Source organism: Palaemon carinicauda, chromosome 13 (assembly GCF_036898095.1).
Source record: "Palaemon carinicauda isolate YSFRI2023 chromosome 13, ASM3689809v2, whole genome shotgun sequence".
In the NCBI taxonomy this organism is placed as follows: Eukaryota; Metazoa; Arthropoda; class Malacostraca; order Decapoda; family Palaemonidae; genus Palaemon; species Palaemon carinicauda.
In genome coordinates, this window is record NC_090737.1 from 41181216 (window position 1) to 41199100 (window position 17885).

The following is a 17885-nucleotide window of genomic DNA, read 5'->3' on the forward strand; positions in this document are numbered from 1 at the left end:
AGGCGAACGGCTGGTCGCACTAACAAACACTAAAATTGCAAAAATATTAGCCCGGTACTAAAAAGCTGTCAAAACAATCTATGGTACTTAACATTGGTCCTGCGGTAAGAAGAGCTTCAGCCATGGCGAAAAAACAGCTCAAAACACAAACACAAGCAGAGACACAACACGAATCAACCAACGCTTACGACGTCCAAAAGAAGGATGTTGTTCAGATTGCGCTCGCGTCGGGCATTGGTGCTGTGGTTCAGGTAACGTAGCTAGGGCCTCTGTATCGGCCCATTCCTTTTGACGAAGGAATTAGCTAAATGGAAGACAGCCTGTGAATAGTGGTTTTCACACGCCCCTGCTTTATACACGACACCTTCAGGGTGCTCGCGCGAGGGTAGTAACCTCTGCATTCCATGCTTTTAACTTTCTCTGGTATATTTGGAAGTGTTTATATCAGAAAAGTGTAAAGAAGGACCCTTTTCACCGGGCGTCACAGGTCGACTCAGAAATGCAATTGTAACGAGTGACTGCAGTTGTAAAATGGCTGCCTCCGGTTCTCGGCAACGCTCACCCAAACACACTTAAATTATTGAAATTTAATTGTGAAAAGGGAGACCAATTATACACAGGAAAGAATTAATACTCAATTTCCAGAAGATGAAGATGCTGGAGATTGCATGATGAATATTCCAATAACTTGTAACAAAACACCGTGTTAACGTGGGAGCACAACTCGCTTAGAGAGCTACAAGAAAAGGAATGGTGTCGTGGTAGTAGTAGGGATGGAGGTCCACCGGGTACCTAGAAAGGCTCCCCCTTCTTTTGTCACTCTTCCCCCTTACATCAAAGAGTTAAATCTATTCGGGGTGAAGATTGCTATGTATCGTATCTAGTATACATGCCCTGATATTATGCGATATCCTTTACTGGATACTCGCGCCAGGAGTTAGAATCCTGGAGACATTCGGTTTAATTCTCTGGGATTATCACTGTAGCAAATATCCCTTAGAAAGCTACCTAAAGGAACCTTCCATCAGGACGACATGGCCCAAGCCCAAAAAACCCTTCTATGTGAACACAGTAATAGAATTTATTAACGGATTTTGAGCGAAGCGAAAAATCTATTTTTGGGTGAGATAGCCATGTCGTCCTGATGGAAGTTCCTTCATTAGTAGCTTCCTAGGTTATATGTGACTACAGTGATATATCCCAGAGAATTTACCGAAGGTACCCAGAATTCTAACTCCTGGAGCGAATATCCCTTAAAATTTTAAGAAGGGATATCGCGTAAGGACGTAATGGCACACCTCATAGCAATCTGCACCCCAAATAGAGTTTACGTTCGAGGAGGTGTGGCAAAAATAAAAGGGGGGCCCTTCAAAGGCCATCCCCGTTCCCTACTACTATCGATAGTACAACAGCGCCATCCCTACGATAGTGGCCATTCCTTGTAGCATTGAGCATAGGCTGTTACAGATACAGTACTTACGGGAGGGAACTGAAGATCTCTTCTGTAGAAGAGATGGGTGGGTCCATCAGGACGACATGGCTATCTCACCCAAAAATAGATTTTTCGCTTCGCTCAAAATCCGTTTTTTGGGCTCAAGCCATGTCGTGCTGATGGAAGCATACCAGAGCATTAATGTATCTGTGGATTTTCCATCAGTGCCTAAACCTAAACTTCGTACACCGGCACTAGAGCTATCTGTATAATTCCACACCTGGGATTTTAGAACAGAGCTAGTGCTACCATGGTAACACATAAATAAAAGAAGGCATACTTAAAAAGGATGACTTCCTCTCCCCTTAATTGACAGTCCCAGTCAATTATCTGTTCATCGTAGAATAAACGGCAGAGTAAATAAGTTACCTGACGTCACCACATATTGTTTCAGATCATGGACTAGCAAAGCATAGTGTTTGTAGAACATCCTAGATGATTTCTATCCAGAACATGTCCGAGGACAAGTGAGGACCCAAACCAAAAAGTGTATCACAAAAAATTAGGGGGCAGGTTTTAAAACACTACCTGCCGCCACTACAAAGTGTTTCAGTCCATGCACTTGTTTTGCGTAGTGTTTGTAAAACACCCTGGATGATTTATATCCAGTGTATGAACGAAGACGCTCAAAGTCCATGTACTGAAAGAAGTTCAGTGATGAAGCAATCTTCCTCGGATCATGACCTGCGGGAGTACTGTCCGGATCCGCTCTACGAATAAAGTAGGTGAGCTTCGCCCTTAGTTGATTTAAAGATAAATTTGATTCCGAAGTTTCTCCTCTAAAGAGCTGACCTCCCCTGAAGTCTGAAGTTCTACGAAGATAGACCTTTAGACACTCTACAGGACAGAGAGAGACATCTTCCTTCAGAGGACAGATTCTCCAGGGACCCCACCTCTTAGTGGGTAGCTCGTTTTTAGTGAGAAATGATGGATCAGGGAAGAGATTGAGTTCTCCTAAATCTGTGAACTGGATGTGACCCTCATCTCTCGATAGAGCCACGATTTCACTAACTCTAGCCCCAGAGGCTATTGCGAACAGGAAAATAACCTTTTGGGTTAGATCCTTAAGAGAACAATCTTCATTGTTCACCGATGAGGCATAATGTTAGACCTTGTCCAAAGACCAAGAGATGGGCTTTGGTGGTGCTGCAGGCCTAAGTCTAGCACATGCTTTCGGAATCTTGTTAAAGATTTCATTTGCCAGATCCACTTGGAAGGCATATAGGAGAGGTCTAGTCAAGGCCGATTTGCACGTATTTATCGTATTGGCCGCCAACCCCTGGCTATGAAGGTGGACAAAGAAGGACAGACAGAAGTTCATAGAAATTTCTTTCGGTCCTTTTGATTTAACAAACTCCACCCACTTCTTCCAGGAAGACTCATATTGTCTGTTAGTAGACTTAGCCTTGTATTCTTCTAAGAAACCTATATTGCCTTCTGAGATCCCAAACCTTTTTCTAACTGCTAGAGCAAGAAATTCATGAAATGAAGGGTTTGGGTTCTCTGTGATAAACCGAAGGCAGTTAATTTCTGAACCTTCGGAAATATACCTAGGATCGGAGCTAGGACCGGCCTCATCTAGTCTATCAGACCCATTAGAGGATCCTCGTATGGGGCTATTTAGCGAGGTAGTTTCTTGAAGACGCTCGTGATGAAGAGGTCGAACTGCAGTTCCGGGACTTGTTCCCATTTGGGAGGGAATATGTCTGCGTCCATGGACCATTCCAACTCTATCGCCTTGGACCGTGATAGAGTATCCACCGTCACATCGTGGATCAAATGTAAATGAACTGCTGTTAGGTGCCATCCCTTTAGGAAAAGGATGGGTAACATCACTAAGACTGTACGAGACGTTCGATTGTGACATCTTATTATCGCTTCGGTGTACCAGCTCAGACGTAGGGAGTCTGATCTGTGTGGAGGGTGCTTCCCCGCCCACGAAAGGACCAGCAGAGTCCTGGGACTTTCGTGTTTTAACTTTTGTTAAAGAAGCGATTAAAGAGGGACCGATCTCAGTCTTTTTTTATCTCTTGAAGTGTTTGATGCGTGTTTTCTCCAGGCTCTTAACGCATCTTTCCGATGTGCACTTTGCACTAGGTCTGTCACTATTGCGAACTGGGGAAAGTTTAGCACTTTTCCTTGTTGGCATTTTGGGAATCTGATCGATTAGCTGAATCTCCTGACAGACCTCGCGAGCTCCTTTTAACTTCCCGAGGGAAAAAGGAGCTGATGTGACTGAGGGCTTCGATGGTTTTTTAGCCATCGAAACCCTAGAGCTGGAGAAAGTCGAGACTTCTAGAAGCATATCTTGCATCTGTGATGTCCCAGGAACCGGGTCATCACTATGAAGATACTTAGGACTGTGAGTTTGATACGTATCTATTCTAGGATGAATGTTACTCTCCGTGACATGAATCCTAGGCAGTAGGATGGGGGGTGGTTGACTGGAAGGTTCCAGAGGACACCTTTCATGTCTGACAAGACTACGAACACCCTTAGTTGGAACAAGGTCCATATGTTCAGAAGGATTAACATTCAGAACTTGGAGATTATTATGAACTTGTTGAGTAGCGACAGGTTCAGAATGACTCAGAGACTTCTTGAGTCCTTCTTGTGAACACAAAATAGCCTTCCCTGGGACTCGATGAGCCGTAGCTTTCTTACTACCTGTATGCTCTATAGCTCTCAGGTATACTCCTCCAGGAGGGTTTTGAACTGTAGGAGAAGGTAAGGAGAAAATAGTAGGAACATTTCTGTTCCCCATCAATGGCTCATCTTGAATAGGCTCTGGACCGAAGGATCGAAGGTCCTGCGATCCTGAGGGAATGTTCCTCCTAGCCTAAGCGTCTTTATGCTTCGAACTGCCAGTAGGTTTAGACTTTTGACCATCTGCCTGTAGCATCTTGGTCACTAGAATAATGGGCTGTTGTTGAGCAGCCCAGATATTTTCAGTATTTTCGATCTTCTTTTTAGGTTGGGGACCCACAACCACAGAAGATTTTCTCTTTGAGGGAATGCCCCATTTTTGGGGAAGACTTATGTTTTCCATGGCGGCATTCTTAATTACTTCCTTAATGACCTCTTGTGGGAAGAGGTCTTTACCCCAAATGTTGGAAGATATTAGCTTCCTTGTTTCGTGTTTCACCGTTGCAGCAGCAAACACAAAGTCTCTACATGCTCTCCTAGCCTTCACAAAGGCGTAAAGGTCCTTTACCAAGGTAGCCATATGCATTTTGGCTAAGACCATGAGCATGTCTGGGGTGTTCTCGTAAGTTGAACACAACTCTATGTAGTTTAGAAGAGAAAGGGATATCGCCAGTCTCTCCTTTGACTCATGTTCATTAAACAAGAGCAAATCGGACAATTTAGGGAGACATACATTAAATTGTCGGCTTGCGACATCCTTGTCTAATTTTCCTACTGAAAATGTCAAATGGACTTCCTTCCAATCCTTTTCCTGTCCGGGAAAAGCTGGTGACAAAGGCTTGCACTCATCGAGTGCGGGACATGACTCACCCGCCTCTACAGCTTTGGTAACGGAAGTAAATGCCTTCCCCATAAAGGGGAAGGAGAGTGAAGCAGGAGCAAGAAAGGAAGGGTGTATGTTATTCAGTGAGAAAACCATCGTCTCTGAATAACCCGCCTTCTTCAGATTATCTGAAAGGATAGTCTGTGCCTTATCATGATCAAGAATCATGACCTCCTTTTGTTCCGTTCTTTTCCTTGTCTTTGGTTCGAACCTCAGTCGAACCCAACAATTAGGGAAAACCTCAGAGCTTGGCCAAAATTGGATTTTGTCCAAGGGAACAGTACCTATTTTCTCTGAAATGAAGAGATTGCCATTTGAAATCGACATCTGCTCCGCAAACCTCCAGGGATTGGTTAAGGAGCATGAAGGAAGGTCTTGATTCATGGGTCGTTTAACTGACCCGTGGGAAGCAACAAGAGGAACTTTACGAGGTTCTATATTGTGTTTTACTTCCCGCTTTTTGCTTTGTTTACTAAAGCTCTCTATCTGATTCTTCAGTTGGATACATAATTGTACCACATTATCCCATAGAGGGGTAAAAGACGAAGATGTTGACATCGATGGCTCTTTAGCCGGCAAAGGCGGAGGAAAGTCCGATACAACATATTTCTCTTCTACCTTAGGGCACTTCTTGCCCTCGATCCCAAAGGTTTTCTAGCCATCAGGGAACGTAGTTGACTCCTGAGGCACTACTATTTCCTCACTTAGCTCTGGAAATAATAGCTTACGCATCCTATCATTAGGTAGGAAAGGTCCCGGAGAGATCTTTTGGAAGCTTCTCACCCAGTTATGTAATTTATACTGTGCTATATCCTTAGTCTCTGTAGACTTGGGATTATCAAAACCTTCAGACATCAATGTCCAACATATATTGCAACCCTGTGGTTTCCAATAATGTAGGGATCCGGAAATAATATTGCAGGAGGCATGTAACCTGCAAGTATTATGACCGTAAAAGTCTTTACCCTTGGCTCTGCAGCGGACTGCCGTACAAGGTATCTGGTGTTCCTTCTGTAAAGAAAGGAAAACCAAATGAGTATATAATGGATTATTACTTTAATAATCAACATGTAAATGTCATCTACAACAGAATAGCTTAGGATAGAAGCTATAAAGGGATAATAGGAGATACATACCTGTATACCTCTGCGAGCAAATGCTGCTACCTCCCCTCAGTATTAACTTACATGGAGCTTTCTCTGTGAGAAAATCCAAGTAGAAGGGTTATTTACCCTTAGGGGTAGAGAAGTATCAATTACCTATCCCAAAATTGTTAATACTGTGGGGTCAGGATGACTGATTTCAAATCAGACTATTGAAGAAATTGTTCCTTCAATATATAAGCGGTATCAGCAGAAAACTCGCTGGAGGATACCCAAAGTAAGTTAGGAAATACTACTGTAACATGGTACTGTAGTTTCTAAATTGCAAAAGTGTAAATTGCAACATATCGACTACTGTACCTATGTCATGCAGTCTTATCATTATGCTGCCTACAAGGCAGCATATGACAGCAGGGTCCATCTAGCACTAGATGGAACAGAAAAATAAAGACATATAAATGAACATCCTACTTGGGTCATTTGCTGTAGTCTTCCAACTATATTAAATCATAGAGTTTCCTGATCAGGGAGACTCAAAGAAAAAGGGGGCTGTACCCTTTACAGGATAAGAGTGTATTACTCTTGCCTGAAATATTTAATATTGCAGGATAATCCTAAAACTGATTTCTAATCAGGATATTGAAGAAATCATATTCATTCAATATAGGATTAGGCTCAGCAATTGCCCGAATTGGATATCCAAAATATATTGGAAAAAACCACTAGTATAAGAATATATTCTATACTGAGATATACTGGCTATCTGTATAACCTATACAGCAGTATATCCGGCATGTTGCCGGTCTGGCTAGGATATGTCTGTGTACCTTGCAGACCTAGCGAGACAGAGAGAGAGACAGTATGGAAAAAAGGGCTATCCTTTACTGTAACTATATACAGTAATTAAGGAAGAAAAGTCTAATAGACTACCTTTTTACCGAAAGGAGGTTCTAATAGAAGGGGAGAATGTAACATTCAGGCTTCTATATAGCTACGGTACTGTTGCCAGCAACCCGCCGACAGTACTGGTATAGTCGGCGCGCCGCGTTGCCGGCCCTGCCGGCAGCATACAGGCAACAGAACCTATAGCTACAGTCCAAGGGAGGACTGAGAACCTCGGGGACAGAAGGGACTAACCACTCACAGCCATCAAGGGCGCCACTGCCGTCCAGGCCGGCAACTGGTGACAGTCCATGATTGTCGGCAGTCATCTTGGTTGCTGGCCAGGCCAGCAAAAAAGGCTACATGCCGACAACCGCCGGCAACGTCGGCAGCCGACGTTGTAGACGCCGGCAACGTCGGCAGCCGCCGGCAATGTCGGCAGCCGCCGGCAACGTCGCCAGCCACCGGCAACGTTGGCAGCCGCCGGCAACGTCGGCAGCCGCCGGAAACGTCGGCAGCCTTCGGCAGCCGCCGGAAACGTCGGCAGCCGCCGAAAACGTCGGTAGCCGCCGGCAATGTCGGCAGCTGCCGACGTTGCCGGCGGTTGTCGGCATGATAGCCTTTTTTGCCGGCCTGGCTGGCAACCAAGCTGGCTGCCGACAATCATGGACTGTCCCCAGTTGCCGGCCTGGACGGCAGTGGCGCCCTTGATGGCAGCCATCTTGGTTGTCGGCCAGGCCAGCAATGCCGGCCAGGCCGGCAGGCAGCAGTATGCCCTGCCGTCAGCCAGGATGAGAGAGGTAGTCTGGCTGCATCCAGCACTCTACCGTTAAGGAACGAATGCAGGATGTCAGCCTAAAAGGCAATGGATAAACCATTAAAAAGGGGTGAGGGGAAGGGGAAAAGGGTCCTGTAACAAATGTGAAAGGAACTGTCAAACTTGACAGTCCTAGCACCTATAAAAGGAACTCTGTTTCTGTATGGTATCGACAGAATCCGGGTGCTAGGAGAGATTCAGTTCTCCAACCCAGAGACTGCCGACACAGTCAAGGGGAGGGGGCGACACTGCGCCTCCTCCAACAAATAGAAACAGGATTCCAGTGCCACGTTATCTTAGGCTAAAAGGGAATTACTTTCAGCCCAAGGAACTGTGGCACAGGACAAGTCTCTAGTCGCAAGGAGAAAATGGTATACTACCATAACCAAAGCGACTATGGAGGACTAACCTCCATTGTCGGTAACCTTGTCGGCAGGGTAGTAAAGGTATCCCACAACCAACTCATCCTGTTGGAAGGTCAACGACATAAGACTAAATACTCTGAGATTCTGACCAAATCCCAAAACCTGCTGGTATATCCACAACCAAAGGTTAAGGGGATAGGCAGAAACCAAACCCAAGGTCAGCCATAATATTCAGGCACGGCCAAAAGGGTTGTAGTCTGGGACTACACTCAGAGGGAAAGGGATTACCTTTAAGTCTCCGAAGAGACGTGAGAAGTTTCATAACATTACAGGAGGTATCACTCTCCAATGGAATGAAAACAAAACACAAAGGTAATCGGGGAATGTCGAACGTATAGACTGTGTCTAAGTTAGGCTAACTAAGCTAGACGAGTTCTCAGTTACCTAAATCACCGAACTATACGATCGACAGAGGAAAAATGAAATAATTATGCATATAATCACATCTTCACAAGAATATGTCTAAATAGCTAATTAATTACGAGAATTAAATAAGGCTATTTAAAAACTGGAAGTCGTTCCGCTAACTAAATAACGCATGCTTAAGAACGACAGCGCCCATGGCGCCTCCAGTAATGACCTAGCTCTAGAAACACAATAAATACTCAATATCATTGAGAAACAAGAGCTAAAACATTCAAAGTAAAGACCCGATACTCAACTTTCCGAAGGCGGAAGAAGATGAAGAAAGCATAATAATAATCCTTTAACCAATCGAAATAAATTCAATCGCCGGAAAATACCACCGAGCAAAATCGCTACAAATAAAGGAATGGCCACTATCGTAGGGATGGCGCTGTTGTACTATCGATAGTAGTAGGGAACGGGGATGGCCTTTGAAGGGCCCCCCTTTTATTTTTGCCACACCTCCTCGAACGTAAACTCTATCTGGGGTGCAGATTGCTATGAGGTGTGCCATTACGTCCTTACGCGATATCCCTTCTTAGAATTTAAAGGGATATTCGCTCCAGGAGTTAGAATTCTGGGTACCTTCGGTAAATTCTCTGGGATATATCACTGTAGTCACATATAACCTAGGAAGCTACTAATGAAGGAACTTCCATCAGCACGACATGGCTTGAGCCCAAAAAAAGTATATACAGTATAGTATGTGTAGTAGTGACTGAAATTTTCTGGAAGTATTATTGAACAGTATATCATTACTTTAAGTGTTCTTTGTTAAAAAATGATTTTCTATTTTTCAGGTAGTGTCTGTATCTCTATACTTCTGTAAATATGGCTCTTTCCCGATTCCAATCCCTTTTCCGAACATCAAGAGCGGCTGTTATTGGTATGATTCATGTCAAACCATTACCAGGTAGGTTACCTCTTTACTCTGCTTTATGCTTTACCACTTAGTTATCTATAATTTCAATGTTTTCACCATTTTCATGATCATTGTTGTATAATATTAGCTTCCTCTAATAGTTAATAAAAGAGAAGAACGAAGAATTACTGGTTATACCTCTAGAACTTTTAAGTGACATTGCCATTGGAGATAAAAACTTATGGCTATTGCCTTTTGTTTAGTGATCTAATCCTTGTTTGATTAACTATCCAAAATCAAGTTTCCTCTTCTTTGTTGGGTTTGTATTTATGTATGTTCTGACACTAAATAAATACAAACCCTTTCGCTCTCTATTAGGGAATATGCTTTTGGAGTAGCTAGAAGACTAGCCATAATATTTTTAGCGAGGTGCAACTACCCCATCGCTATTTAGCAAGGGGTAGGGGGGTAGTACCAGCTACCTTTCTCACACACACACCTGTTTCTATTGTCATTTTACTTTTGGCTCGGTGGAGAGTGAACGTTCGTCTCTTTCTACTGCCCAGCCTTTTTTAACTGGCCCTTGACTAATTTGCTCTTTTTGTTTTTGTTTATTTTTCGTCGGTGTGTGTGTTGCTGTTTCGGAGACGGTGTAGTGCTGGGTTCTCCTCGAAGGAGGAAAACCTTTTCTTATGTTCTCTTCCTTTTGACACCGGACAACCCTTGGGCTGGAGGGCTTCCCCGCTTCCCCTAGTGCAGCGGCTCGGTCCTCCTCTACAGGAGAGTCGTTCTCCGTGTGGATGTTCCTTCACTATATGAAGTAGATGTTGCTCGCACCCTGCGAGTTTGATGGCGGGAAGGCCGCTTGTGGCCGCCCCAGAGCTCGACTTTGGTCTTGCTCCTCTGTGCGGATGATGATGCACTCCCTCATTCTGTGATTGTAGCTGGCGGAGGGAGTGTAAAGTGGGAAGCATGTTCAAATGCCTCTATGAGGACACCTTTCCCATTCATGGGTTAGGTTTCCTCCCGAGTGGTTTTCTTTGGCGCTGATGACATCGCACTCCATCTTTCGGCTATTGAAGCCGGTGTAAGGAGTGCAAAGTTGGAAGCATGTCCCTGCGCCCCTCAGGAATCATCTTTTCCTTTCGCAGTTTAGGTTTTCTTCAGAGTGGTTCTCTTCAGCACTGACGACGACTCACCCCCTTGTTCTGAGATGGCAGCTGGCAGAGGGAGTGCAAAGTTCGATGCTTGTTCCCGTTCCTGTGGGAGTTGTGGCTCTTGCTCTGTCCCTACCTTCATCGCCTGCGCCTTCTGCAGTTCCTGATCATCGTGCTGACGATGGCGCTCTCCCATGTTCTGAGCTTGTTCAGCCAGTGGAGGAAGGGCAAAGTCTGAAGCTTGTTCCTGTACTCCTGGTAGACACCTTTTCCATACGCAGGTTCAGTGCTCCCCGGAGTACGGTAGTCTTCGCCACGCGGGATTAAGAGACGGTTATGGACTCATCCATGCCTTTTTCTTATCCCTTGGAGTGTGGCTCGTCAGAGCATGAAGAAGATGTTGCTCACCTTGTGCGAGTTTGATGCTCCCACCTCGAGTTCCTACCTGTGTTTCAGACTTCTATCAAATTGCCGGAAAGGGTTAGAATGCCGAGGTAACTCAGGAGGAGAAGACATTTCCCTTGCCGCAGTTTCCATCTGATTTGTGAGGCGAGGACTCCACTCCATGACTTAAGGCTGAACTAGAGGTAGGCTAGGAACTGGACCTTTGGACCTAGTCCATGGGGTACTAAATCTGCTAAAGGTGGAATTCTCAGGCAACAGTCGGTCATCAAAATCAGGTGGCAAAAAACCAAGAAAGTCATAACGGGGATAAGTGGACACTGCTGAGGCAGAAACAGGGCTTTCTATACTAGCAGGTCTAGACAAGTCTGGACTGAAACTCTTGGAGCCAGCAGAAAGTTGTTCCAACAACAGAATGGTGGAAACCTCCTAGAATTCCCAACTCTCTGGAGGATGAATGACACCATCCTCTCGGAAAGAGGAGGCTAAGAATCGTGGTATTGGAAATTCAAGCACAGGAGAATGAACCACCAATTCAGGAGTCAAAATTGGGGTTTTACACATTTCATTAGAACTGTTCTCCCATAGTTGGAGGACTGTACAATCTCGAACCGCTTCAGGCTTCAATACACGAGTCTCATCAAAATTTTCTGGTGAATATAACCAAGCATCTAGTGCTCTTTTTCTCTCATGAGTTCTGGCTGGCTTAAGGATGGGCTTTGGCAGAGTAAGATTTCTTGTAGTACTTTTCCTTTGTCGTTAGGACTTGTTATGGTCTCGAGACAAAAGTTATGATGCGACTATTGCAACCACACCAAATGAGTTACAATCCCTACTAGAATCAGAACTCTCCGAGACTTCACATGAAATCGGACTACTATCCACAGGTCCTGAATTCTGAGTCTTGGTTATAGAATCAGGACCTCTTGGATACCAGAGAAAATGCCTTCTAAGATAGACTGGAGGTTCAAGCCATACCTTTAGCAGGATATGGTCAACTTTTACCAGTTCATCTTCAGGGAATCTCTGCAGCTCATAGGTGACTTTATTCTCATGTACCTTAGTGAAATGGAATACTCCCTCAAACCTGGGATGAGATTGTTCAACAGAATATGTCCCAACTGGTTCACCATTTAAAGAACCAGAGAATCATCTTTAAACGATTTGTACCGAGGATGTCCTTCAACCTATGGGTCTCTTGTAGTGGGAATGGTTGTAGCTGAGAACTGTTCGGGATAAATACTGGTCTCATTTCCGAGATTCCCCAGAAAGCACCCTCAGTGACTCGCCAATGGTACGGTTCACATGATCCCCTGCACCATTACTAGAGGATTCATCTGGAGTTATTTTTACATGTACAACATTGTACTGCTCCAACAACTTAGGGCCGTTATCAGTCAATATCCGAACTAGAACAAGTGGAATTACAGGAGAAACTTGGTCTTTAAGAGCTTGGTATATGATTCTGCTCTTCTTATTCCTTATGGGTACTGCCGCCACCCTCTTGGAATAATGGTTTACTACCACCAGACTCAAATAAAACCAGTATGGGTTTGTTGGGAAACTAACAGGTCCATAGCAACCAATTCAAAAGGAGAAGTCACTACAGGTATTTTCCTTAGAAACCATATAAGTCTGACATTCCCAACATGTCTGGCATATATCCCCAATTACACTAATCAAAGATTTGTGCCAAACGAGTCGACGGAGCATTGCCATAATTTTCTTGATCCCCTCCAGTGAGCATTCTGGAGGAATCTATCTGCAACTAGGTCAATCAGGATATTGAAGGTGACTACAAGGACTACCAAACCATCTGGGTTCCGCTTCACTGACAGAGCCTGGTGCACCTCCATGTCAGACCAACATCACCTATATGGTAGATAGGAGCATGGAACCCGAGATGCAGGAATTCCAGAGTAGATCACCTTGATGACAGATTGGATCTGTGGATGATCTCCCTGGATCTTAACCACTTGACTGCAAGACAGAAAAGCATTCCTGGAGAACATTCCATAGTCAAGTTCCAGGTCGGTCACCTTCATTACACTGGTCTCAGTATGCAGTGGTGAGACTAAGAGGACCTTGAAAAACGGTTGAAGAACAGTAGTGTGATTATACACCAACTGTTTTCAGGGCAAATCCAAGATCAGGTAGGATGCATCCAGTAGATTTCTACCAAAAACAAAACAAAAGTTAATGGCTCTGGTAGCTACCACCGCATGGCTAAACATCGGTAATTTCCACCCGGAAGGACACTTTACCTCTAACTGGATACAGCCTAGAATGTTAGTGCAGTCAACCCCTCTAACTGTTCTCCTGACAGTATGTGGTACTCTATGCCAAGCTGGCTCAGTACAAACTCACTGACAAGACAAATCTGTGCCCCTGCATCAACAAGAGCACAATACAAGGTTTTGTGTAGCACTACTAGACCTACTGCCGAGTGTTGAGAGACATGGTCACAACTGGACTGAGGAGATGCCTTTTCAGTCACGTACTGGATTACAGGACAATCCTCTGGTGCTTCTTGATCATCAGTGGCCAAGCTCTCAGCATCAGGCACACGAGCTTTCAGCTCTGTCATATAACCCAGAATTATGTCAGTTGAAGGGACGTAATTACGGAGCTCGATCAGAGGGTTAAAATGCACTCCAGAAAGACACTGAAGATGCACACACTGAAGCTCAGTCACGGATGGATCACGATAAGCTAGAGGACAAGTGGGACCAAAGTGTACCCAGATTTCCAGGTTCAATAGCTTAGGCACTGCCCAAAGCAAATCCAGAGCTGGGACTGTACCTGAAAAACCCATACCCACCAGCTTGCGATCTCCCGTCAGCTCGTGATCGCCTGTCAACCCATAATCACCTGTCAGCTCACGACTGCCCGTCATCTTGTTTCCAGGTTACTGGAGTTCCAGGAATCTCTTCCAGCACCTGGCAATTCCTCTTTTTGTGATCGCCCTTCTGTTCTGTGCCGCACTTCGTGGTTAATGACGAGACAACACAGACCAGTTCGTGACTAGGTTCCTACTCATGACCAATATCTATTAGTGAAAAAAATCAAATATTCGCAATAAAAAATCTTCCAGCACAATAATATCAAATTCCCCGCACTGCTTTGCACTGGGCTTGCTTCACACCACTTCCCTCTCCCTCCACCCAGGTCGTCCCAGCTCTCGCTGTACACTGTATATCTATTTACTGTAGTAAAATATTACTGCATATTTGCAATAAATCAGATTTTGATTAAACTGGTGTTTCACTTAACTCTATTTAATAATAATGCATGTAATATTCACATTTTTTTATCGCATTTGTAAATAAAAACATAGCGAATTGTAACCTTTTTCATAGTTTATGTTTATGCTTTCCAAATCAGCTGATAAGGCATGCTACCAAAGGATATTTCATGTTTCCTAAAAGAAACAATTATTACGTGATCTATCATTTCTCAATTAGTATAATAAATTCAATAGTTTTATTTGAACTACCTTTTTTGGGCTCAGGCCATGTCGTCCTAATGGAAGGGTTCCTATAGGTAACCTTCTAAAGGATATTTGCTACAGTGATACTCCCAGAGAATTAAACCAAAGGTCTCCAGGATTCTAACTCCTGGTGGGAGTATCCGATAAAGGATATCGCATAATATCAAGGGACGTATTCTAGATACGACACATGGCAATCTTTACCCCGAATAGATTTAACGCTTCGATGTAAGGAGGAAGATTGGCAAAAGAAAAGGGTGCCGTTCTAGGTACCCGGTGGACCGCCTTCCCTACTACTACCATGACGCCATTCCTATTCTAGTAGCCTGCTAAGAGTGTTGTGCTTCCCTTTAGCTCGGTGTTTTTTACCTTTTTTTTTGGAATTTCAACATGCTATCTCCAGCATCTTCGTCATCTGGAAAGTCGAGCATTAATTCTTTCCTGTGTATAAATTTAGCCTCCCTTTTCACAGTTAAATTCCAATAATTTAAGTGTGTTTGGGTAAGCGTTGCCGAGACCGGAGGCAGCCATTTTATGACTGCTGTCGCCCATTACAATCGCATATTATCTAGCTACTAGGGTGACTCTTCCAGGTTTTAAAGTTATAATATTAGCTAGTTAGGCAAATTATACAAGCTGTGATATTGCATACATAAAAATTATTCCTTCTATTATGTGACTTAACTTATCATATACGTCAGTAAAGTAATTCCCACTGTTTAGCCTCACCCTTATCATTCCTTCTCGATTCGTATGAGATGTTACATTCTCTAGAATCTATAGACAAGTTACAATAATTATTCTCTCTCAGAGAGAAGAGGCTAAACCCATCCTCCCTCCCCGAGTGTTGCCACCGTTATAGGCGGCAGCCACTGTCTCTCTTCATCTCCGTCGAGTAGAACAATGTTCTTACCACTCCCGGCTTTGATTCAGATAGTGACATACTCAGGGTGGCCTTGTCTTGCTGTCGACAATGTCGTCAGCACAGGAAGCTATGCTTCCCCAGTACATTGTTTGAGGAAGGCGGCATACCTGCCGCCACCTCTGATATCAATGAACTATAAGACCCTCAACCCCCTCCCCCCCTCTGTCCTTTAGTGACGTCATGCCGTCACAAGATACTTTCACCGGTATCCTGATACTCATCCCGGCTTGCTAGGATGAATGCGTTATCGGCTGGTACCCCGCCGGCGGCAGTTAGTTCAGCCGTCTCTGCCACCTTCCCTCTAACTCCCTTCCTTCACAGGAAGGTAATAAAACTGGGGGAAGATTGAGACGGCTTCTGACGGCTTCCTGGTGGAAAACCTAACATACTTTGGAAAGTCCTCAGCTCCCTCTTGAGCTGCCATCCACATTCATTGCTGCCGACTTCATTGTCGGCGACAGTCCTTTTGTAGATGGGTGGGAGCCAGAATCTGATAGATTCTTTCCCCTTCCATTGGAACTTTCATTCTGGTAAGGAGACAGTAGGCAGTCTTATAGTGCTCTTACACTTCCAGCTGTTATGTTCATTCATAATAGTAGGAAATTCTCCTTCCTTAATCTTTCTCTCTCTCTATCAGTTAGCACCGTCAGGTACTAACGTAACACCGGCAGTGTCTGCTGGCAAACAACTAGTACAACTATACAGTAGTACATATGTTTTCTAACATACTCTGTGTTTCCTGTCGCAGACGATTTTTGAGACCATGATATTCTTTTGAGGCTGAGTACTCCCTCAACACCCAGATTGTGGTGAAATACTGGGTTATTTACAACCCCATGTATTAACTTTTTACCTGTAAACCCTCGTGCATCAACTTTGCACGAGGCCAAGTTACATAACTGAGAAACACACTTACTTTACCTTTGATTCAAAACTATATTTCCTGCACTAATTCTTTTGGGGGTGATGCCACACGGGTTCACAAAGACTCAATTAAAAAGTGTGACATATATTTAATATTTAAAGTACACAAACAAAATCATCAGAGTTACGTTAAAGAGCGAACATATATTTAATATTTAAAGTACACAAACAAAATCATCAGAGTTACGTTAAAGAGCGAACATTAACATTAACACAAATGAACAAAAAAGTTTACGTTACTTGATAAAAATTAAACAAATATCAAACGGAGTTACAGAGTATTCTTTTAAGAATATTGCTGCAATGATGATGCGATGGTTCACGAGGTGATGATGGTCGTCGGATTCACGAGAATAGCTTCTAGTTACTTGCCTTTTGGAGTTAACTGCTCAAAGAGGCCTAGATTCACCTTTCAACCCTGGAAGAAAGCTCGGTAGGAGTACAATGTTGTCACATTTACAAAATTACAGGGTTACGTAACATAACATCAATTTAAAGATAAACATCAAGTGCTCTAATCGTAACCCAACATACACAAAAAAAGGGGTTTCGTCCAGAAGGCAAGTTTAAATTACTGGCATGTGCCCTTACAATAATCAAACAACATATATAATCTCCACAGGAAGAAGTTTGACAACAATGGGATGTTACGTCATTTTATCTGATCTAGATGGATAAAATTTGCAAGAAAGTTAGCTTATTACTTTAAATATTATTATACTAATTCATACAAACTCATTGATATAGTTAATATGATAAAACTACTTCCGTGGAGTAAAATAATCACATTTTAAACATATATTCATAGAAACTGGGAAATACATTAGAAAACGAACACACGTAAAACTAAGAATACTTTTATTCAAGGGGAATAAATGTCAATTTTTGACACAGATGGTTTTCCTTGACCATCAGGGACTTAAAATACCCGAACAGTATTAATATTATACTACAGGTGGATAATGTTAGTATAAGCTATTTACTAACTCTAACTCTAGTTCGTAGAGTTTCTCTACCTTGTATCCTCCTTACCAGGGAAACTGAATATTAATACTGACGGAGGTCTCAGCAATGGCCTGCGAGAGGAAATACAGATATGTGTTTTCTATTTCCTTTCAAGCTTACTATCCTAAGCTTCCATAAGCAATAGTGATTACTATTGTTATTAAAACCTGTATGCTTTTATATCACTGATATAAAAAACAAAAATACTCATTAATATTTCTCCTTTATAGGATGACCCTATGGAGAAGTGCGGATCGATGTTCTGCAACCACAAAGGTAAAGACTTCTGTGGTCACACGATGTGCAGGACTCATGCTCCCTGCGGCGTCGTCATAGGAGTCCTAAAGTATTGGGATCCGAAGGGTTGCCCCACCTGCTCAACCCTGCTGGCCAACGGCTTCAGTGAAGCCCCCCTAGTTCCCCTAGAGACTAAGGATACAGTGAGGGACACCCTTCGCAAATGGGTA

General features: G+C 43.6%; 1 protein-coding gene across 2 annotated transcripts in view; it reads left to right on the forward strand.

Annotated features, from left to right (window-relative positions):
- Positions 1–17885, forward strand: part of LOC137652297 (uncharacterized protein F13E9.13, mitochondrial) — a 187439-nt gene that overhangs the window by 33869 nt on the left and 135685 nt on the right. For both annotated transcript variants that reach the window (XM_068385609.1, XM_068385610.1), the window contains exon 2: positions 9454–9566. In XM_068385609.1, the coding sequence (XP_068241710.1) occupies positions 9485–9566 (82 nt within the window). In that variant the 5' untranslated portion in view covers positions 9454–9484. The remainder of the gene's footprint in view (positions 1–9453; positions 9567–17885) is intronic.